The sequence below is a fragment of the Pseudorca crassidens genome, chromosome 1, assembly GCF_039906515.1.
Source record: "Pseudorca crassidens isolate mPseCra1 chromosome 1, mPseCra1.hap1, whole genome shotgun sequence".
NCBI lineage: Eukaryota > Metazoa > Chordata > Mammalia > Artiodactyla > Delphinidae > Pseudorca > Pseudorca crassidens.
This window is the reverse complement of record NC_090296.1, coordinates 111,139,175-111,161,962: the sequence shown is the minus strand read 5'-3', so window position 1 is coordinate 111,161,962 and position 22,788 is coordinate 111,139,175. Positions and strand designations below refer to the sequence as shown.

Below are 22,788 nucleotides of genomic sequence, written 5' to 3'. Positions count from 1 at the left end.
AGGGATTAACACCATGGTAGTTACAAAGTCTATTTGTGTGGTTTAAAAAGTTTTCTTTTTTTTTTTTAATCAACAGACTTTCATAGTTTTCATTTTCTCTCTTTCTGTCTTTGTGATGTTCTGAGCTGATAACCTTCTGGGAGGCAACTAAAAGGACTTCAAACTTGGAAAAAACTTTCCAGTGTTTGGCACAGAGCAGGCATGACTCGTTTACATGTGTCCAGCTGTGTGACACAGGCCTTGCAGGGCCTGCCTACTGGCCGGGCTTAGGTCTGCTGGTGCCTCCGCCTCCCCGCCTCCCATGAATGCTCGGGACAGGTCCCTCGTGGGGGAAAACTAGAGGCGCCACAGAGGGATCGTCCATCCTCATTTCCTCTAGAGAATGCTGTCACCTTCACTTACCTTTAACCAGGTAAATAGGGGGCTGTACTTGGAGACAGGTGCCGAATGGCCCCATCTTTCTGACTTAGTTTGGTGGTGTTTTGGGGCTTCATAGACTGGCAACCTGGACAGCTGGCCTGGTACTTAATTTGGCTCTGTTAAGAATGAAAGCTTTTGGTGTCTGTTAGGCTCTTCTTTGAAATGCTGACAATAGCTCGTGGACAGCCCTTCTCCTCCATGATACCTAGCTGGGGACAACTTCCCTACCTGCTTCTCCATAAACTTGACCTTCTTTCGGGAAAGTCGAGGCCTCCTCAGTGGGCACCAGACACTGTCCACATTAAGATACTCCCTCAGGGTTTCAAAAGGCTTTCTGGTCCCATCACCCAGAGCAGAACAGGATACTAATTAAAGATGATTTGGATCCATTTAAAAAATTCCAGGGGCCCTGCACCGAGTTGCATCCAATGGGAAAGGCTGTGCAATAGGAGTGGCTCCAGCTGTCGTCTTCGAGGTGGTTCAGAGTGAGGACTCCATCAGGGAAGGGATGAAAGACAAACGTTGATCTGAGGATGGAATCTGGAGGTGGGGGAAGGAATAGGGGTTGGAAACAAGGTGCAAGAGGTAAGCAGAGATCGCAAGACTGCTTTAAAGTGCTGCTATTAGTTTGCTAGGGCTGCTGGAACAAAGCACCACAGACTGGGTGTCTTCGCAGCAGAAATGTACTGTCCCACAGCTCTGGAGGCTAGAAGTTCAAGATCAAGGTATAGTAGAGTTGGTTCCTTCTGAGGGCTGGGAGGGAAGGATCCGTTCCAGGCCTCTCTCCTTGGCTTATAGATGGCTGTCTTCACTCTGTCTCTTCACATCGTCTTTCTTCTATAGGTGTCTCTGTGTCCACGTTTCCTCTTTTTATAACACCAGTCATGTTGGATTAGGGCCCACCCTAAGGACCTCACTTTAACTTGACTACCTCTGTAACGACCCTATTTCCAAATAAGGTCATATCCTGAAGTACTGGGGGTTGGGACTTCAACATATGATTTTTGGGGGGACACAATTCCACCCATGACAGGGCTCACGATAAAGAAAAAGTGCAGGGATGTCATGATCTCATTATGTAACTACTATGCATAGACACAAACCCAGTCACAGCACATGCAGACAAAGACAGTCAACCAGGTGTTCATCTCCGGGTGATGGAATTTAAGTTGATTTTTTTTATCATTATGATTCTTTGAGTTTAAAATTTTTTACCTTGAACATGTATTCGCTGTATAATCCAGAAAATATTCTGACAAATAAACATTAGTAGGCGGAGGGGAGAAGAGTAAAGCTTGCAGAGTTCAGACTGCCTGGCTCCAATCCTGACTCTGCCACTTTGCAGCTCTGCACCTTTGGGTCAGATACTAATTTCTCTGTGCCTCTATGTCCTCATCTGGAAAATGGGAGTAGTAAGTAGTACCTCATAGGGTTGTATGAAGATTGTATAAGTTAATATGTGTAAAGTGCTTTCAAAAGGGATGACAAAAACATTAGCTGTTATTCATTAACTACACTGATATTTTTGAGCTCTCACATGTACTACACTAGATGCCAAAGACAGACAAGTGTACAAATAGCATCATAATGGTTAGCACATACTGAGCCCTTTCTATGGGCCAGGCACCATTCTAGGACATTTATGTGTACTTGTGCATTTAACTTTCACCATAACTCTCTGACATAGGTCCTATTTCTATTCCTCTCTTCTCAGTGGGGAAACCAAGGCACAAAGATTATTAAGTGGCAGAGCAGGATTTGAATACACAGCCTGGTTTTTAACCATTTCGTTGCCACCCCCCAAATGCATGCAATAACAGGCTATAGGAGGCCTAAGATGACTGAAGTCTGCCTGGACATTGCCAGTCATGGCACATAAGCTATTTAGGTAGAAAAGACACTTAACACTTACAGACAGCATTTCATTACTGGGATCAGGGCATATCTGCCGCCACGGCTTTACCAGATGGTGTCTCTCGCTGGGCCCACGGGTGCAGATCTGTAGCTTGTAGTCCGCTGGCTTCAAATGGATCCTTCCACCTTGATTTTCCCTTTACAATGATATTAACATTTGTGGGTCAAGTACCATGTTCACCCACTTATTTTGTTCTCAAAAGGAGCCTGTGACTCAAGAGAACCGAGGTTCAGAGGGGTTTTCACAACCTGCTCAAGATGACACAGAGAGGAGGGGACAGAGCTGGCACTGGAAGTTAGGTCTCCAGACTCCTGGCCCACAGCTGCTCTTTTCCTGGGCCTTGCAGCCTCCGCAGGGATGTGCCCTCCCCCGGGGACAGCGTGGGCACCAAGGAGTTCTCCCTGGGACAGAAGAGCTCTTGTGTGGCCGGGGAGCCTCTCCCCTGCCCCGCCTCCCTGCCTGTCCTGCTCTCGGATGGCAGGGTCCAGCTCTGTGCTTCCCCAGCCGAGGACACAGTCCCTGGCATAAATATTCCCACATGGTCGGGGCTGGAAGGGACCTGGAGATTGCCTGGTTTGTAAGCTTTCTTAAAGCAGCAGAACCCTTTTCCAAGTGGAATTATACATGGAAGCCCAACGCAAAACACAGATAAAAGCAGCTCTGTCCAAACAGGCACGGGGTCCTGACTTTCACCTTGCCCTGCACACGCTCCTGCAGAGGAGGCCCCTGGGAACCTCCTGAAAACCCTGGACTCTAAGAAAATTCAGTGTGGAAGCTGCCAGTCTATGCCAACTACACACACCCCCTTCCCCCGCCCACCCTACCTCTTACCCCTGGAAAGGCCGAGACTCAGAGAGGGGAGGTGAGTTACTCGTGGACCCCAGAGCCAGGATCATGAAGACAGGTCCCCTGACTCCATTCCATGCCCTTCCCAGCACCCTAACCTCCTAGCTACACGGCAAGTGTTCAGTAAATATTTGTTAAATGAATGTGTGAACTTTCCAGAAAGACTTCCATGGTTTTCCCTGTCCCAAACAAACTTCCTCCACCCTGAGAGCCTTATTGGTTCCTGCATTGGTCCCAAGCACAGAGCACGTACTCCACCAACACTAGCCATGCAGGTTGAGAGCTACATTTAATACCAAGACTGGAGCAGGGCTGCGCCATTGTCATGCTGTGGGGCATCAGAGCTGCAGGTGACTTTTCAGGCCACGTTCGCTGGTCAGTTTGATCAACCTCTACAACCACCTACACCGTGCAGGACAACGCACTGACCCTGGGAGACAAAGACGAAGACAATACTAACAACCACAAACACTGACAACGTTTGCAGGCCTACCATATGCAAGGCAAGGCTCTGTGCTAAGAACTGTACAAGCTACATTCATCAGGACACATTTGGTGGCAAGCAACAGCAACTCAACTGAGATTAATGTAAGTGTTCAGTTAAGAGCCTGGGTTTGAAATTGTATTTTAAAAATGTCCTTCCAAATTCACAGGGAAGGACATCCACTGATTAGGGAATCATGAATACGAGGGGTCCCTTACAAGGGGGGACAACTGTTTCCCTCCAGGTCATGGTGTACTGCAGGCAGCAGGAGCAGGCCCATTCTATAGCCCAGGAAACTGACCCAGCAGAGAGCAGTGTCAGGGGAGGCGTCAGACCACACACACTCTTTTCTGCAGTCCCCTTGGGCTTGGGTGCTGACCTGACTGGCCCAGACTGGTCAGGCTCCCAGTTGCTCGGGGGGGAATACAGCCACACTGGTGGTCTCTGCGTGTCTGACCCAGCTCCTCTCACTATGTAAAAGGGGAGCTTGGTTAATGTAAAATGTTTGCCTATCAACCTAGACTTTGGATTTACTGAAGGCATTTGCACAGGGGGGATACAGGGGTGGAGGATGGAGTTTCTTTGTCTTGGTTTTTCAATGATGAGAAAAACCTTGTGCTGCCTGACTTGGAAAGAGCACTTGCCCTGGAGTCAGACAAAGCCGGATTGGAAGCCATTTCTATCCTTTAGCAGATCAAGAGCTTGCATCTCAGTTTATCTATCAAATGGGGCCAATACAACCCATGCTGCAGAATTGTTGTGAGTAATAAATGAGATAGCGTATGTGATCTGGTCCAGCATCAACTAGCACAGCGGTACTGAAGAAATATTTGCTGCTTCCATCTTAGGAACTAAAGAGTTGGTTTTCACAAAGTACGACTGAGGAACTGTCACTAAAGAAACAGCCAAAATTACAGACATAATTAAGAAAACCCAATATGCCAAAATCCGAATTTGCAAACCAAATAAAGGTAAATGATTCTCTTTGCAGTGGGATTCTCCTATTTCTAAAAAAACCCAAACAAACAAAACCCTAAAACATGCACAGAAATTTGAAATCATGTAATGATTTTACTTATCCAGTCTTTTCAGGAACATATTTATTGGATAATAGCAACTTAGTGACAACCTGGGCATCTCCAGCTCCAAGGTGCCCCGGGTCTGAATTCCCACGAAGGGATGAGGAATTTGCTTCTTAAATGAGAGTTAACCATGAGCCTTTGAGATTTAAAAAAAAAAAAAAAAAAATGCCCCAAAGACAACCCACAGAATGGGAAAATATTTACCAACAAAGCAACAGACAAAGGATTAATCTCTAAAATATACAAACAGCTCATGCAGCTCAATATCAAAGAAATAAACAACCCAATAAAAAAATGGGCAGAAGACCTAAATAGACATTTCAGCAAAGAAGACATACAGATGGCCAAGAGGCACATGAAAAGCTGCTCAACATCACTAATTACTAGAGAAATGCAAATCAAAACTACAATGAGGAAAAAAAACCCCAAAAAACCCCCAAAAAACAACAAAAAAAACTACAATGAGGTATCATCTCACACCAGTTAGAATGGCCATCATCAGAAAATCTACAAACAATAAATGCTGGAGAGGGTGTGGAGAAAAGGGAATCCTCTTGCACTGTTGGTGGGAATGCAAATTGATACAGACACTGTGGAGAACAGTATGGAGGTTCCTTAAAAAACTAAAAATAGAATTACCATATGACCCAGCAATCCCACTACTGGGCATATACCCTGAGAAAAAGCATAATTCAAAAAGACACATGCACCTCAATGTTCACTGCAGCACTATTTACAATAGCCAGGACATAGAAAAAACCTAAATGTCCATCGAGAGATGAATGGAAAAAGATGTGGTACATATATACAATGGAATATTACTCAGCCATCAAAAGAAATGAAATTGGGTCATCTGTAGAGATGTGGATGGACCTAGAATCTGTCATACAGAGTGAAGTCAGAAGGAGAAAAACAAATACCGTATATTAACGCATATTGGAATCTAGAAAAATGGCACAGATGAACCTATTTGCTGGGAGGAATAGCAATGCAGACAGAGAGAACAGATGTGTGGACACAGGGTGGGAAGGGGAGGGTGGGAAGAGTTGGGAAATTAGGTTTGACATAAATACACTACCATGTGTAAAACAGATAGCTACTGGGAAGCTGCTGTAGAGCACAGGGAGCTCAGCTTGGTGCTCTGTGACGACCTAGATGGGTGGGATGGAGTGGGGCGGTGGCAGGGAGGTCCAAGAGGGAGGGGATGTGTGTATGTGTATGGCTGATTCACTTCGCTGTGCGGCAGAAACTAACACAACACTGTAAAGCAATTATACTCCAATTTAAAAAAATGAAAAAAAAAGTTTAAAAAAATGCCCCTTGGAAATTCCCAGCATAAGTGTTCTACTGTTCTAATCTCATGGCCATAAAGAAAATGCCATAAAGGGAAGTGTTAATAGGACTACGGGAGTGTAATTCACAGGAGGAACCATCCTCACTGGAGGTTAACTGCACTTCTCTCTTAATCAAAATTGTTGATTAACTCTGTGGCCTTGAGCCAGCTAGGTGACCTCTCTGAGCCTCAGTCTCTGAGATCTGATCAGGGCTGGGGGTTAATGCACATCAGACAACAGGCCCGCATTAGGCCTCCCGCTGAAAGGCCAGCTTCCTTCCCTGTGGCGGTCACGCAGGGACCACCACTACTGTTGCCATTTCTGTGCTCTCAGAAAAACACTTGTTATTTTGACATGAAACAGTCTTCCAAGCTGATGGCTTGAGCAGGAGTTTGACCCACAGTGCAGCGGGGAGAAGGCTTTGCTTTGAAGGACACCAGGCTTAGCTGGATGCAGGTGGGAATGAGGCCAGCAGAGGCACCAAGCTGTCTGCATGGACAAGTTTTCAGACCACCTGGAGCAGATGCCTGTGCTCTGGCAAGTGGGAGACTCTTCAGGGGGCGTTTCTCATCTTTGGCTGCAGGTCAGACTCACCGAGGAAGCCTTTAAAAAAAAAAAATACAGGTGCTTGGAACCCACCCTGGTCAAACTGAGTCGGAGTCCTCAGGATGCTGTCACGTGGCCCTGTCTGATTCCAGGCCATCATCACAAAACCAGACTCCACTTTTTTGTGACCCCCTGCTCAGGGCAGCCCAGACCACTACAGGGGTCAAGCGAAGCTGCTGTGCCTCTGTCACATTCTTTTGACATGCCGGGACTCTCTCATTTTATTTCAGCCTCATAAACACTCTTGTGCTTGGCAAGATAGCAGATAAGCAGCAAGTATTTTCAGAAAGAATTTTACCAACGAGGACAGTCAGGCTCGGAGAGATAAAGGAAGCTTGCCCAAGCTCACACGGCTGCAACATGAAGAAAACAGGATTCAGGGGCGGCTCTCTTACCTCCGAAGCTAGTAACACTTGGGTTGGCAACCTGTGGCCTGTGGACCAAATTCAGCCTGCTGCTTATTTCTGTACAGTCGGGGAGCCCAAGAATGGCCTCTACATTTTTAAAAGGTTGTAAAAGACAAAAATAAAAACAAAGAATATGTAATGACAGATGCTATCTGTGGCCTGCCAAGGCTAAAATATCCACCATCTGGCTCTTTACGGGAGAAGTTTGCCAACCCCTGGTTAAGACTGTGACAGATGCCTGCTGCGGAGCTCAGGCTGGGATGGCCGGTGAAATGACTCGGGATCAAGGTGTCCCTCCAAAGCTTCACTGTCACAAACAGCCTTCACAGCAGTTCTGCCTCTTTAATGTGACTGAAGTCTTCAAAGTCTCTTGCAATCCTCGTTCTGCGGGCTCGGCCTGAAGATGATGCCTGCTCATTTGGACGCACCAGTGTTTGCTAGAGCATCCCAGAGAGCTAAGGGCTTTGCAATGTAGCCTGCTTTCCATCAAAGGCTTCCCTTCACATCCAGGGGCTGAGCTCAATGGCTGGACCCCTTTCAATCAAAAGGCAAAACAATGACTGACCCCATCCTCTTACATTCACTCTAATTTGATCCTCACAAAGATTCTGTGAGGTGGAAGAGAAGATAGTTATCCTAATTAAAAAAAAATCTTTCCAGATGATGCAACTATGGCTCAGAGAGTACAGAGATTTGCATAAGCACACAAAGTGGTGGGGCCACTGCTTGAACCTGGGGGTCTTCTAATCTTAAATATCATGCTCTTCTAGGTTACAGCAGCCTTGGTGTGTGTGGGGGTGGTCATCAGCTCAGTGCCCTGGTTTAGAAAAAGTATCCAAAACTTGGAGTTAGGAAAAAGAACAACTGCATGGAGACCCATTAGAGGCTTATCGAGTTTTCTAAGGATGTATTCCTTTCGTTTTGACCTTCTATTTACCGGTGAGCGGAACACTGGATTACTCCAAGGAGATGTGAAATTGTAGGAGACCGGGAGTGGATGCAAATGATTCTTGTCTTACAGAGGCACCATGATTTTGTCTGGAAGAATAGATTACAACCCAAACGTTATAGTTTTGTTGCCTTATAAGATAATCGATTTATCAATCTTATGCCAGCACACGCTCTTTCAGCAATGATTAATAGTTTTCTATCTTTCGGAATGAATCTTGTCATTCTGCTGGTTCCTTCATCAATGAGTTCGATCAATCTTTGACACATGTTCACTATATATTTGTATGAGAGTCATCTTTTTAGTTTTTGAAAATTATATTTTGACACCCTCATCATGGTTATCCAATATCAAGTCCACCAAGCCGTGGTGGTCATCCTGGGTGTTTGAAGAGCCTTCTCTCTTTGGGTTTATTAATCCACTGAGAGGGGTCCAAGATGGCAGAAAACCTTTGGATGACACATCTAGGTTTAGGTACTGGGCTCCACCATTGAAGAGCTGTGTAACCTTGGCCAAATTGTATGATTTCTCTCAGTCTCATCATCCATGAAATAGAGGTAATACCACTATTTGTTTTAAGAAAAATAACGTAAAATAGAGCACAGAGGTTGAGAATACAATTCTGAGCCAAGCTGCCTGGGTTCACTTCTTGGATTTGTTCTTTTCTAGCTGTGTGGACTGGGGGAAAGCATTTGACGTTATTGTGCCTCAATTTCCTCATCTGAAAAATGGGGTTAGTATCTACCTTTTAGGGTTGTTGCCAGGATTAAATGAGTTAACATAAATAAAGTTCTTAGAACTGTGACTGGCATGTTTTAAGCACTTACTGTTCACTGTGATGAAGAAAATGACGATACTTGTAAATGACCTAGCAAAACTCCTAGTACGGAATTAATACTCAAAATATTGGTAACTGTCAAATATAAAGATGTCCACCACCCAGAGCCAATTGGAATCATGGCAGAAGATCTGTTTACTCATGAAAACAAAGAGGTTCCAAGAAGTCAAGGAATGTTCCCAAGATCATTCAGCTAGAACCAGAACCCAAATCCCATGATTCCCAGGCCAAATTCTGTCCCCTGTACAAAGCCCAGGAGCTAGACACTGAAGGGGAAGTACACGCATCTATGTCATACGATGGCTCAGCCTCCTCCCTGGCTTATTCCCCCTGTAACTTTCAGTGATTCTCCTCCCCAAGGAAGTGTCTTCCTCCTGCTGCTACTCCTGCTTCTATATTTCAACCTGACTTCCATTGGGGACCAGAGGAAAAAGCCAGAGCCTGAGCAAAATATACCAGGTAGAGGATGGTACCATGCAGTCCCAGCTGCAGGAAAAGAGGCAGAGCTGTCCTACTCCCTCCTGCTAACTTCCACTCCCCTGGGGTCCACAGCTCCACGCTATGCCTCCAGACAAAATAGTTGAGGATTTCCTTGACAAATGATGAACAGAAAAAACAAACCCACACCACACCACATCACATACCCTGCATACCAGACATTCCTCGGACGGTTTGCTTTGTAGGTGACTGGCCATAGAAGGTCTCCACCTTACCAGTGACAGGTGTCTGAGCAGCAGGGAGAGACCTGTGCTACAGGTGCTCGTCCCAGAGTCGAGACACAGGACTGAGACCTCTGCTGTCTACGTGCACATCCGTTACCACTTCTCACCCCCACCAAGCCGGCCATAAGCTGGAGTCCAGGCAGGGCCAACTTCACAGTCTAGAGGTAGGTTCCAGGTTAAGAGTCATTCAAATATTTACTGAAGACCTACCGCGAAGTCTAGCGCCATATTAGGCTCACAGGAGAGCACGTGAGTTAACTCTTGAAAGTGGAAGAGATGGGATTTTCTTGGGACACATTCTCCAGGTTACTTTTATGTAGATGTGAGGGAAGGAAGAAAGGAAGAAAGGAAGAAAACTTTGCTGAGCGCCTACTCTGTGACCAGTTGCTCGCTGGCCTTTCCCCACGTGACTGCTGCCTGGGGTCAGTTACACTGTGTTGACAACTCCGGCTGGCTTAAACATGGCAGGGATGTCTGTGGTTAGGGACTGGGAAGTCTGGAAGAATTAGAGTTAGGCGAGTTGATCAACAACGTCACCAAATATACAGATTCTTTGATTATCTTCCCTCTGCCATCCTTGGGGTAGGTTCCGTCCTGCGGCTGGCTCTGCTTGTGGTCAGAAGAGGCTTCGTGATCCAACACTGATGTCCGGGGGTGGGTAGAGAGAGGCTGATGCCTCCAGCAGACATTTCCTCCCAGCTCCTTAGCCAGATCAGATCGTAGCCCATCCCAGAACCGGTCACCACCAGGATGAATGGTGTTGGCCTTGGACCAATCGGGCCCACCCTAGACTTGAGGTCAACTCTCCCAAGTTATTGGTGCGGCTCCAAAGGGGAAGTGTTTGTTGGGAGGTGAAGTGCAGTGTTCGGTTCACATCCCTATAGGTTTGTTAGGAAGTGACTTGCTCAAAGCCACGTCCCTCTTAAGTCCAAAGCCCCCATGTGTGTTCTTTTCACCTTACGAGGCAAGAAAAGGGAAGGAGGAAGGGCTAGAGAGTCGAATTTCAGGTGCCCTTCAGCTGCAGGAGGGAACTCTGGGTTTATTAAAGAAAGCTCCCTGCTCAGCCTTTCCCTTTTTTTTTCAGATGGCCTCCACATTCCACTGGGATTTGGGCCATGAGCACCATTTATTTTATAGCACTCAGCTCACAGCATCTGAGGTCTTTCCCATATTTCATTAATAACCCCCTACTGGCTAGAGCCCATCTTTTGGATTTTGCTGAACAGTGGTGTTACCAGGAGGTTTCAGGATATATAGGATCAAGTTGTGTTTCCTTGCAGCTGTCTTCGGAAGGGAATCCCAGGAAAGCAATTTTCAGGGAAACTTCTCCGGCAATAGTGTTGCCCTGTGGCATGGTGGGGCCCTACTGGGGAAGGAAGGGGCAGCTGTGCTGTGTGGTAACTGTTTGGAAACGAACCTTTTATTTATTTATTTTTTGGCCTGTTAAAGTTCCAATCCGCCAGAGTCAAAGACAGCTGATCCCCAGGTCACAAACACTGGTTGCAAACTGCATGGTCTGACGTTGATCACCCAGGCAATCAATCTTCATTAAATTTCTCACATATCCACAGCTTGGTTTTAGGTGCTAGAGAAGCTACATGTGACAAGATATGATCCCTGCCTGTGACCTAGATGAGGCTGCACAGACAAAATATTACCTAGTAATACTAGACAGAGCGCCACGTGTGCTAAGGGGAAAAGGGGAGAGAGACAATAATTCCAGTGGGATTTTAGAACGGGGTTTCCCAAGGCATGATCCTTGGAACATGTGCCCCTCAAAATATACTGGAATAAAAAAAAAGTGCTCTAAGGCCAATAAAATTGGGGCAAAACTGTATGTTATATGCTCCTTTTGGAGATATCCAATGTATATGGAGTTTCTTACAGGCCCCAAGACACCTCATAGTGAATTAAGGTATTCACTTGTTTAACTTTAATACTATGATTCTTAAATTTGCCCAGGAAACACCTCCTTTTTCCCTCAAGGAAAACAGGAATGCCCTATTAGTGTCCCATGGAACCACACTGCCCCCGTGGCTGAACCAGCCAGGACGCCTAACAAAGAGGACAGCAAACTTGGGTGCCGAGGGCTTTCCTCCCTGGAATCCAGGAACAGCCCCAGTGGCAGAAGTGCTTTCTCAGGAGCCATCTATTCAGCAAACCTGGGGCCCGCCAGGATGCAAACCTGATAACGGGGCCGTCAGGTGGCTCCATGGTGTCCCAAAAAAGCACCCCATTCATCAGATGAGCCGATGGTGAGCGGGCAGGCATGAAGGGCAGGTGTGAAGATTGTGGCCCCAAGGCAGAGTGCAGCCAGCCTGAAGGGTTTGCTGTGTCTCTCCTCGCTTCTCTGTCCCCTCTTTCCTTCTAAATGAAGCCCCGATCCCACAGAGCACACCTCTGCCCCAACTCATCCCTCCAGCTTCAGGCATCTTTGTGGTCCTCTCTCTCCACCTGTTCCTGCCTGCCTGCATGCCTAGGCCCCAGATGTTCCCCTGCCCCTGGCAGCTAGGCCCGGCCCAACTGCTTGCCATCAACTGAGGGTCGCCTCCAGCCAGCATCCTCCCCAAGAACCCAGCCCACGCCACTCCCTCCCTGACATCCTGCGCCCTCCCAGCCTTCAGCCCGACAGTGGGCAACTTGCATTATTGTTGCTTCCCTTGCAGGAGACTGCATTCTTCAGGAAAGTCTTTGAAGGGAACAACTGTGCCTTTTAGTCTTCCCATCTTCCCTCATGCCCACGGAGTCCAGTCTGCCCCTCCCTTCCTGCTTCCCCCGGATGCCCTTATAACATCAGGGGGCTGGGCTACAGGACCCGGGGGCCTGACTCAGGCCCCTTCTCACTCTGGGCTGCCCCAACGCCCAGGCCACAATTACAACAAGGCCCACCTTCCAGGGAGCCCAGAAAGCACTTCTTCCACATTCAGTTCTAGGCTTAACTGAATCATACTTCTCTTTCTAAAAGTAAGTCCTGGAGTCTCCAGAGAGAGAGGCTGAAGCAGAGGGGAAGCTCCTAATACAGCCGCAAGTGCTGAGGCCTGCTCCTGTCCCCCCAGGTGCCAGCCCCACCGGGCACTTCTGCCCCTGGGCACAGAGGGCTTCTTGCTTTGGGACATTCAGGGAGCAAAACCGCTGCGATCCTGTCCAGCTCAGGGTAGAGAGTGTTCAGACAAAAACACACGGTTAAATTTCTCTGAACCACAGGGTTAACTCAGGAGCACTGGTGGTTTAGCCTCAGGAGCGAATCGTGGTCTGAGAGAAAAAGACCCCCAACAGGATTCTGGAGACACCAGGTGAGAGTAAAGCCAAACCACGCTCACAGTAACCTGTGCGTAAAAAACAAAAAAGCTCCTTAGCTGGGCACTCATTCAGTGATCCTCAGGCCGCCCCATTCCCCTCCTACACACGAGGACTCGCCACCCTCTCCTGAGGACCCCACTATCCCCAACTGCCCCACAGTCCCTCTCGCAGGTCCCAGGCTCTACCACGTGCTCATGTGGCTCTCTCTGCTCTGAGGTCCTTCTCTCTACCTCTGCCTAATTTCTATCCAATCTGCCAGGCTCAGACAGCTCCTCCAACAATTGCTGGTTAAAAACATGAGCTTTGGAAACAAACTGGAGTTCGTTTCTGCTTGGTCACCCACTAGCTGTGTGATCTCAACACAGTGATTGGGAGATCCCAGTTCTGCCAAGCTGTGTGGCTTTGGGCAAGTTACCCAACCTCTCTGTGCCTGAGCCTTATCTATAAAATGAGGATAAAAGAGTGCCTATGTGTCACGCTTTACGTGATTGTGGTGGGGACCAAAGGGGGTAGTGAAGGTCAGCGCCTGGCACATGCACGTACCTACCTGTACAGTAAGTGCTAGCCATCTAGAGATGAAACCCCTCGCTCCCCTGCAAACAAAGCCCGCCCTGACCCCTGGCAGTGGTCCCTCCTGCTGTGGCATCTCCTCCTCAGAGGCTCTGAGGCTCGCCTCCCATCCTCCTTCCTTGCTCTGAACGTTTCTGGCACAATAACTTGGGACCCAATTTACTCCCGAGTTGCTGACCTTTGTTGGATCCTGAGTTCTCCAAGAATAGAATCCCTCTTCTGATGCGCCTGCACAGCGATTCATCTGCTGACAATCCCAGGTGCCCTGGCCTGACACAAGGCCCCTCACTGTGCTCCTGGTCACCCTCCCCTTCATGCCACTTACCCCTAGCCCTGACCACACTGAATTCTTACTTGTCCCCCTAAGCAATCCACCCACTCATGCACGTGCCATTCCCACTGCCTGGAATGCTGCCCACACCGCTCCCCCCCTTCTCTGCCTGGGAAACTCCTATTCGTTAGGAGTTAGGCCAGATGCCCTCTTACTGAAGGCTTTTCCCAACTCCAGGGCTCTGTCCTCTTTGCCCCCGGCCTGGGCTCACGTTTGTCCGCCCTGGAATGTGACCTTCTCCAGGAATAAGGCAGGGTCTCCAGTGTCCCGCACGCAGTAGGTGACGGGGCACTCAGTAAGGTCTCTGACTGTGGGTCAGCCTGATTTAGCTGCAGAGGATCTAAATTCTTGCAGACAGCTTCCAGTCCCACACCTGCCACTGCCCTGCCTGGCTGAGTCCTGTGTGCCCCTCTGCAAAACGGCCAGAGCACCTTCCCCACGGTTGCCCAGGGCTGAGGAGGTCGCAGGTCCAGCCCAGCTCACTCAGGAGACCCCAGACATCAGCTCCCCTTACCCCCTCGCGCGCTGCACACCTTGGGATTCCCACCTTCCTATCTCCCTTAAAAACGGGCTAGTCAGCCCCATCCCCATTTTTAAGTCAAAGACAGAAAAACATGACTAATGGGCTTAGAGATTCTAAATCACCATTTCAGGAGGAAAAATAATCCTCTGAGTTGTCAGACATACTGGTGACACTCACTCCGTTGCTATGGTGATTCTGTGACATGGCCCTCTTACGGATGAGATACGCCTACGCCCCACATTTTTCCGAGTCTGGTTCCCCCAGACGAGGACTCTGGCCAAACAATCTGCACCCCCATTCCTACAGGGAGGAGGGGTACAATCTCTGCCTCGGCTGCTGGAGGTGAAGTTATCCTTCCAGGGTCAGGCCCTGAGTCAGGTTTGCAGAGGAATATCCGCGCTCTGCATCCAGCTGTGCAACCTTCCCATCAGGTGACACGCAGGATCCGAGAGCCCAAGCTCCTTGCCTGGGACCCTTCTTCTTTAAGGGGAAGATAATTGCATCTTCCTACTTACGGTCTATTTCTTATTTGAATTTTCTCCAGAGTCAACAAAGCCGCATGGCATTCAGTGGTTCCCTGCGGCTTTGCCTTGGTCGCACACACACACACACACACACACACACACTCGCTCCTCCTCGAACACACTTTGGTGACTAAGGAGCTGGTAGTCAAGGGGGACTTTCTCTCACATGAGAAAGACACAGCCTCCTCTTCCTCTCTTCCACATTCCTCTCATTCCCATGAGACTTTCACACAGGTTCATTCCTTTACAAATTTATTTCTGGTGAATAAAAAATAATAATAATTTATGCGACCATAAAGACATTACGACCTGGGGCAGAACTTCACTATCCCCTTTCCTACTGGATTTTGCAGCTTGGGGAGAAGGCGGCCGAGGGAAACCCAGCTGCATGCTTTGTGGAACCAGGAGATGCCTACGGGGTGACTGACACAAGGATGTCTGTGGAGGGCTGGGAGGCGGGCTCCGAGGAAGGCAAAGCCAAACCTCTTTTACAGAAAAGCAACGTCTCTCTGTAGGGTTTGTTTTTTCAGTTAGTCCACAGAAGCTCTGCCACATGCCTGTTCCTAATGCCCATAAACGTATCATGCCGAGCAGACACTCGGAAGGACGGAGCAGTCGTCTCAGGGATGTTTAAACTTGGCACTTGGGGACCCTGTGGGGGGGGGGAAGATGTCTTCCCCCCAGAGACCAGCCCCTGAGGAGGCCGTGCCAACGTGGAACCTGGGCTGCCGGCATAGCTCTCACAACCTCTGGGTTTCTGGACTCTACTGCCTCTGAGCCTGAAGTGAACATCCCCCAATTCCTTGGGCTCCCACAAGGCTCTCAGGGGTGGCCGTCACCTCAGTCAGCAGAGGGAAGCTTCCTCCAGGGTCTGAGAGCCGAACACACCGATAGCCTGTGCTGGGGGCTGAAGACCAGAATCCCCAGGCCAGAGCCCAGAACCTCAGTGCCGGGGAAGGTCTGGGCGTTCACGGCCACGGAGGGAGCAGGCTTGCTCACCACGTCACCCTGCTGCTTGGCTTCCGCATGAGGCTGTGGCCTCAGGATCATGTGGGTGGTAGGGTTTACTCTCTCGGGTGAATTTTGGTTATAATATTTTGATAAGTTAAACTCACTGACAACACACCCAGAACGCAAGCAGGGAGAGCCTATGGGAAGCCCTAAGGAGTTTTCCACGATAAAGCACACAGGGCTCACCTGTTAACCACGCGGCTACCCTCTAGGTGGCCTGGGGGGCCCATAACGCCTGCCTGGAGGGCCGCCCAGGACCTGAGGTACCCGCTGGCGCTGATCACCAGGCCCACACCTGACTGGATGCCAGCAATTTAAACAGGAGCTGCTTATTCCGCTGAATATGGCTTTCGCATCCTTACCCAAAGACTTTTTCTGAAAGGCAGAACCAAGCAAAGCCCAAACTCCCAGATGACTGGGCAGTTCTGAAGCCCAGTTCAGGTTCCTTTTTTGATCTTCAGAGACAACAATTTCTGGGCACAAAGATCAGCTCAGGGCTTCCTGTCATCTCCTCTCATGAGACACACACCCACACACCTGCTCCCCCTTCACACAGAGAGGCATTTCTGTGCTCCAGGCCTGGGACCATTTTTACCCTGAACCCACTCGCTTATTAGATGCTCTGAAACACCCCAAACCGATTCATACCTCTTATTTCCCTTTGAAGAAAAACCAGAAGCACCCCCCTCATTGCCATCTGGGGACACCTACAGGAGTGCTTATTAAATTACACCTAAAGCACAGCCTTTCCCCCATTTCATGAAATGAGGAGAGACCAAGCCAGTCACGAGGCCACGCACGTATGTGACGGAGGGTGGATGGGGAAGGGACAGACGAAAAAGCACACCACACCAGATGGTAAATGGGAACCAGTTTCACCAAAGCTCACAGCAGCAGAACACGCCAGACGGGAGAATATTTATACAGGTCCTACAAATACCAACTCTGTTCCATACCTGTTCTTTAAAGGCCTTTCCATTTCGCTTGTCTCTGGAGGCTTTTTCTGGTATCAAATGCAGTGGAAGTTTTTTTTTTTTTTTTGCAGTACGCGGGTCTCTCACTGCTGTGGCCTCTCCCGTTGCGGAGCACAGGCTCCGGACGCGCAGGCTCAGCGGCCATGGCTCACGGGCCCAGCCGCTCCGCGGCACGCGGGATCTTCCCGAACCGGGGCACGAACCCGTGTCCCCTGCATCGGCAGGCGGACTCTCAACCACTGCGCCACCACGGAAGCCCCGCAGTGGAAGTTTTAAACGACTCTGAGGCAGGGACAGAGAACTCACTGCTTGGCCCTGCCTGGCTCCTGGGATGCCAGGCTATGACAGGGGACAGCTGGAAGGGGAGAAGCAATCACACAGCCTGGAAGAAAAGGGGGCGAGGGTGGGCCGTGGAGGAGCACCCCAGAGGCCTGCTACATGAGGCCATTAACACAGCTGGACTCTGAGCCTCTGGGTCAGATTCTTAGTCTCAGAAAGCATCCTGTGCCCGTCTGCAAAGTGTCCCTTGGAGAGAGCCCCCAGTCCCCGGGCTAAGATCCAAGGGGGTGCAGCCCAGGACAGCAGTGAAAAGTTGTACTAGCTACAGTGGAAGAGGGCGAGTCAAGAGTGTGTTAGTTTCTCCCATTAGGTGCTAGGGCCCCGCCAGCTCTCTCCTCTTGAGTCGATGCCATCATCCCCAACTCTCTACATACTCTCTCCACCTGCTTCTCATTTACACTGTATTTCCTGTAACTTCCAACTGGTCTGGGAAAAAATTCTACTATGTGGAACACTTACAAGTCTCTTATAAATATGAGAAGCTGTCCAATGTTTAATTATATTTTAAAACCACGGCATGGGCCACAGTCTGTTAAAGCAGGACCGTGGGGCAAGGTCTACAGGTGATACTTTTTGTGGACCAAAGCATCAACTTTTCCTGTGGGTGGAATATTCAAACTATACTGTGAATGAAATACGAGATGTGATAGCACATTGCTGCGGGGAAGTGCAGTTCTTCAACAGTTAGCAGCTTTAAAAAACCATGTACCTCTGTCACCATCGTCTTCCCCCGATGAATTGTTTTTCAAAGACAATTGCTACCTGGCGTTAGGATCTATCCGACAAGCCATTCATCCTTCACGTACTGTCTTGGGGAAAGGTTCAGATTAAAGTTAAATGCAACATCTTAAACTGCCCTTCTAAGGAGAGGGCTCCGAAAAGAGAAAGGAGAGGAGGGGGGAAACTCTCGAACTGTAATTCTCCAACCGTAGCCTACAGAAGACAGACTCTGAACATACGACATGTCTTCACCTTTAAGATGGGCTAATGAGCAAAACTATCTTGTTAAAGGTTTGTAATGATGTTAAAACGCATCTAGATTTTGAGACAATTAGGACAGAGAGAAAACATCCACCACGGGTTGGAGGATGGATGACAGGTTTTTTAACAGGATCTTGAATTGTGATCATTTTGAGAGCAGAGAAGCTGACGCGGAACCTAAAGACGAAGTCACCAAGGACTTGCTTTATTGGAGCTGAATCCCCACTTCGAATGCCTAAGGCGGGCTGTTGTACTGACTGTCACCTGGGGGACCTGGGTTTGTGGGGATGAATTTGTATGAACTCAAACAGCCTCTACAGAGTAAGGAGCCCACACATTTTATTACAGCCCCTGCTCACTGAGCCCTGCCAGTCCCCCATACCTCTGCCCCTTTGGATTATGGAGGGAAAAAAAAAAATCATTCGATTTTCTGGGTCACAGAATACAAGTTGGGTCTGGATTGTACAAGGAGCTTACACACTGAGGCAGGAGAGCGTGCAAACAGGGGCAGGAATTCTTCACCCTCTGGGCGAGCCAGTGCTTGAGACATGGCAGGAGGACCCGCGTTGCCCTCCTGGAGTCCACACTGGTTTATGTTTCTGGCCTTTATTAACCGTGTCCAACTCCAACGTCCATCTTCTCCTGAGAGGGAGAAGAGTATCTTTGAGTAGCTATGGCATCAAGGATTTCCCCCGAGCTGTTTGGTTTTCCTTTTTTTTTTCTTTCCTATTCAGATTTCACAGCAGCCCCAGAGAAGGACCAACAGAAGCGCGAGTGTCTGAGGACGATGTAATACTGACTCCTCCTTTTTGGTACCAGTCCGTGAACCCGCGCCCCTCTCTCCTGAGATACAGTGAGGCGGGGTTGGGGGAGATGGCAGAGGAGCTGTGGGTGGAACACACTGTACCGCGTGACATCACCATCATGCAGCTGGTGCCCGACAGGACAGGGGAGCGCGCAGGAGAGCTCAGGGCTCCCGGCTCACCCCAGGGGGAGGGGGGCAGTTCCAGGGTGGTGCCCGGCCCCTCAGGACCGCTGTCCATCCAGTTCTCGCGCGGCCGGCCCCTTGGCTGCGCCCTCTTGGTTCTGGCCTTAGCCTTCGTCCTCCCTCAGCTCGGTGGGTAGGAATTTATACTGCTGTTGGCGGATCTGGGCTAGTTTTTTCCTTGCTTCTTCCAGTTCTCGCTCTTTCTTCAGCATTTCCTCCTGGGCGGCGATGATCTAGAAGCAAAGCAACAAGCTGGATGGATCTGAAACTTTTTAGGAAACTGCCCTCCCCTCCACTGCTTGCCTCATGAGCTCCCACAGCCTCTGCTACAGTGGGACACAGCCATGTCCCGGGACTAAGTATTCTTAGCTCTGGAGACCAGCCTCTGTGCCACAGTTCGGGTTTTGAGACCAACGATCCAAGACAGTAAGCTGACTTCCGGCCACTGATTTAACAGCAAATATATACTGTGTCCCTATGATGCAGCAGGCTCTGGTGTAAGCACTTTACACGGAATGTCCCATCATCTTCATGGCAACACTGTGAAGTATGGCCTATTGAATGTCCCATTTTTCCAATGAGAAAGCTGAATCTCAGAGATGTGGGTCCGCTTTCCTGAAGGGACCCATCTGGTGGAGCAGGACCCGGCCCAGGTATTTTCGAAGCTAAAGCTGGAGTCCTTAACTACTAGATGGCTTTCATATATTTATTTCATGCTTCTAAGATGTGATCTGAGGAATATTAGTTAATAGGTATAAAGGGGAAAGGGGAAGTCTGTGCTCAAGGAAGTCAAATAGATTTCTGAAAAGCAAAGGTCTTTTCAGAGCCTTGCTAGACTAACGAGCATCGTGATATCTGAGGAGGGAGTACAGAAGTCAGTGATTCCCAGAACTGTTTGATCAGAGACCCTTCTTCATGGAACTTCTTATGGAACTAGTGTATCAAGAAGCAGATTCTGGTAAAAATGCATCCTGGGTATTTCCAAACACAGAGAGTGGTTCAGGAAGAGCTAAGGAAGGCATGGGAATGAGTAAGTTCAGCCACAGGGCTTCAGCGCTCCTGGTAGAAAACCAATCTCATATAAAGGATTTACATGAACACATCCCAAAATGCAAGCGTGGTTTCCTGACCTTTCCACCCCACTCTCATGCACAAGAATGCAGGCCTGCGTAAGTCAGATTCTCATCCACACATGTAAAACTTCTGGGAGAGGGTCATCGTTCATTCTTTCTCTAGGGCCAAAAATCTGGAGTGAGTAGCAGCTCCAAATGCATCATTTTATTTAAATGATAATATTGCCGTCCTCCAATTCTCTTCTCTCCCTTTTCTGTAACAGAATCCCTGATTTTTAGGTAGGTACACTGCTACTCAGAAAAGAATACTCCATTTCCCTGCCTCCTTTGCAGCTAGGCTGGCCATGTGATGAAGCTCTGACCCATGGCGTGTGAGAGCAAGTGATGCAGACGACTTCAGAGTCACGCCCGCCCTAACTTTCCGTCTTCATGCTGGCTGGAAGACTGAGGTGGTTATCAAGCCATCTTAGACCAAGATGTTGCCAAGGCAACATCTCAGGGACGGTGGAGCGGTAGGCAGCTGGAGTCTGGGTCTCAGTCACCAAGAAGCCGCCACACCATCCCTAGAGTGCTTACACCCAAGCCTGTCTGACCAGGGAGAAATAGACTTCCATCTTGTTTAAGCCACTGTTATTTTGGGTCTCTGTTTTCACACAGTGCTCATCTGGGGAGTAAACGCTGTCTGGATTTAATCACACACCTGAGCAATGCCCCCTACAAACTTTGTTTTCACTACCACATCATCATCGTCAGCTTTGCCAAATGCTGCCTTCTGGGCTGCACGCACAAGATTGTCTGAGGCTCTTTTCACAGCATTTCCTGCTGCCTGGAGAGGGGACAAAACACACATTGTATCATTGGAAACAGCCATTTGGATTCAGCAAGACAGACGTGGAGGCACAGTTCATGAGACTATGAATTGATTTATCATCCAATGGTATGTCACACAGAATTTCTCTCTAGGTAGTATCCATTTGTCCATCCATCCATTGATTCTACCAACACTGGCACCTACCTAACCTTAGCTCATTCACAGGTTAATGAGACACATTTCCTGGCTCCCAGGGAACACGCACTTCTCAGGGGAATTACAATTATGTGAATACATGATTATAGCACTATGATATGTGTGTTAACAGAAACTTGCTCAGGGGCTGCACCCTTGGTTAGAAAGCCACCTCCCCTTGCCCCATCCCACTGAGGCATACTTGAGGACTTGGCTCAGAGATCACTTTTTCTGTCCATCTTAGCCTTACCCACACCCTCCCAAGTGCTCCTGGAAAGCTCCCTGCTGGCTTCTTTGCAGCCCTCACCACACTTCTGGTTGCCTCTCTTCCTCCTGGACAGTGAATAACTTGAAGGCAGGGGCTGGGATTTCAATCTCTGCATCCCCAGCACCGGGCACAGTGGCTGCCCAGGGCTGGGGGCTCACTGAACGCTTTCAGAGGGAATTAAGAGCTATGAAAGCACAACCTACCCCTCCACAGAAGGAATGGGAGCCCCACAGTAACTAGGGCCTTTACGGATGTGCTTTTAGAGTCACAGCTGGCTTCATGCCGCACGGTCAAGGATGGGGCGAGTGCCAGACACACTGCAGAAGAGCTTGTCCATGTGCAGCCTAGATCTTCAGCAAGGGCTACAGCCCCCACTGGTTTGCTCTTAATGCTCAAAAAGCATGGCCCAGGGGACTTGACCTCTGCCACCTGAGGTCTGGAATTTCCTTTTCACGGTGGTCACGGCTTCGTTAAATCTCCCATAGTCCTTGCCCAGCCCCCTGAGAGTCAAGGACTTGGTCTTGGGGGTGAGCCATCAGAAAGTTGAGAGTTTTCTCATTCAAAGTTAACTGGCTTATCTGGTTGGTGATCTAAAGCGGCCAAGGGGGACCACGAGGGCTCACGCAAGAAGGGAAGGGGAGGCCCATTAGCACTTGACATCATATGCTTATTCTCATCATGTGCTTACTCTCAAAACAGTTTTATGAGGTCAGAAATCATTAGCCCACTTTTCTACGTAGAAAGTGAGGTTGAATAACTAATCTAAGATCCTGCAGCTGGTAAGTTATAGAGCTGCGATTTGAACATAGGCCTGTGTAGCCCCAGAGAACCTCTGGGTCATTGTAAGGGATTCACACAACATTGCAGCACCCACATAAATCAGTAATGATGATAATAAGAGTGATGCTGGGTTGTATCTGTGTAAATCCTTAGGACTTACAAAAGCACTTTCACATTTCTGACCCTCATAAGAGCCAGTGCAGGCATCTCTATCCTCATTTTACAGACATGGCAACTAAGGCCTGAAAGGTTTGGAATGACTTGTATAAGATTATGCACTTTGTACATAGTAGAGGCAGGTCTTGAACCCACGTCTCTCTTAACTCAGGATGTTTTCCAAAGGAGTGTCGCCCAAATCCATGAATCGCACATTCACAAACACGCAGCTCCCCGTTTTCCCCTGGGTTTATGCCAGGAGGAAAATGAAGGTGAGGGAGGTGGGTCAGAGAGAGACACACACAGGAAGACCGAACAATGGCCATGCACTTTACAACTTAGGAAATACGACGAGAGTCCC

General features: G+C 48.8%; 1 protein-coding gene across 3 annotated transcripts in view; it reads right to left on the bottom strand.

Moving 5' to 3' along the window:
• Positions 1-18,478: 18,478 nt before the first annotated feature.
• Positions 18,479-22,788, bottom strand: part of TLN2 (talin 2) — a 450,451-nt gene continuing 446,141 nt past the window's right edge. For all 3 annotated transcript variants that reach the window (XM_067749188.1, XM_067749208.1, XM_067749197.1), the window contains 2 exons: positions 20,918-21,043; positions 18,479-19,377 (listed from right to left, as the gene is read on the bottom strand). In XM_067749188.1, the coding sequence (XP_067605289.1) occupies positions 19,249-19,377; positions 20,918-21,043 (255 nt within the window). In that variant the 3' untranslated portion in view covers positions 18,479-19,248. The remainder of the gene's footprint in view (positions 19,378-20,917; positions 21,044-22,788) is intronic.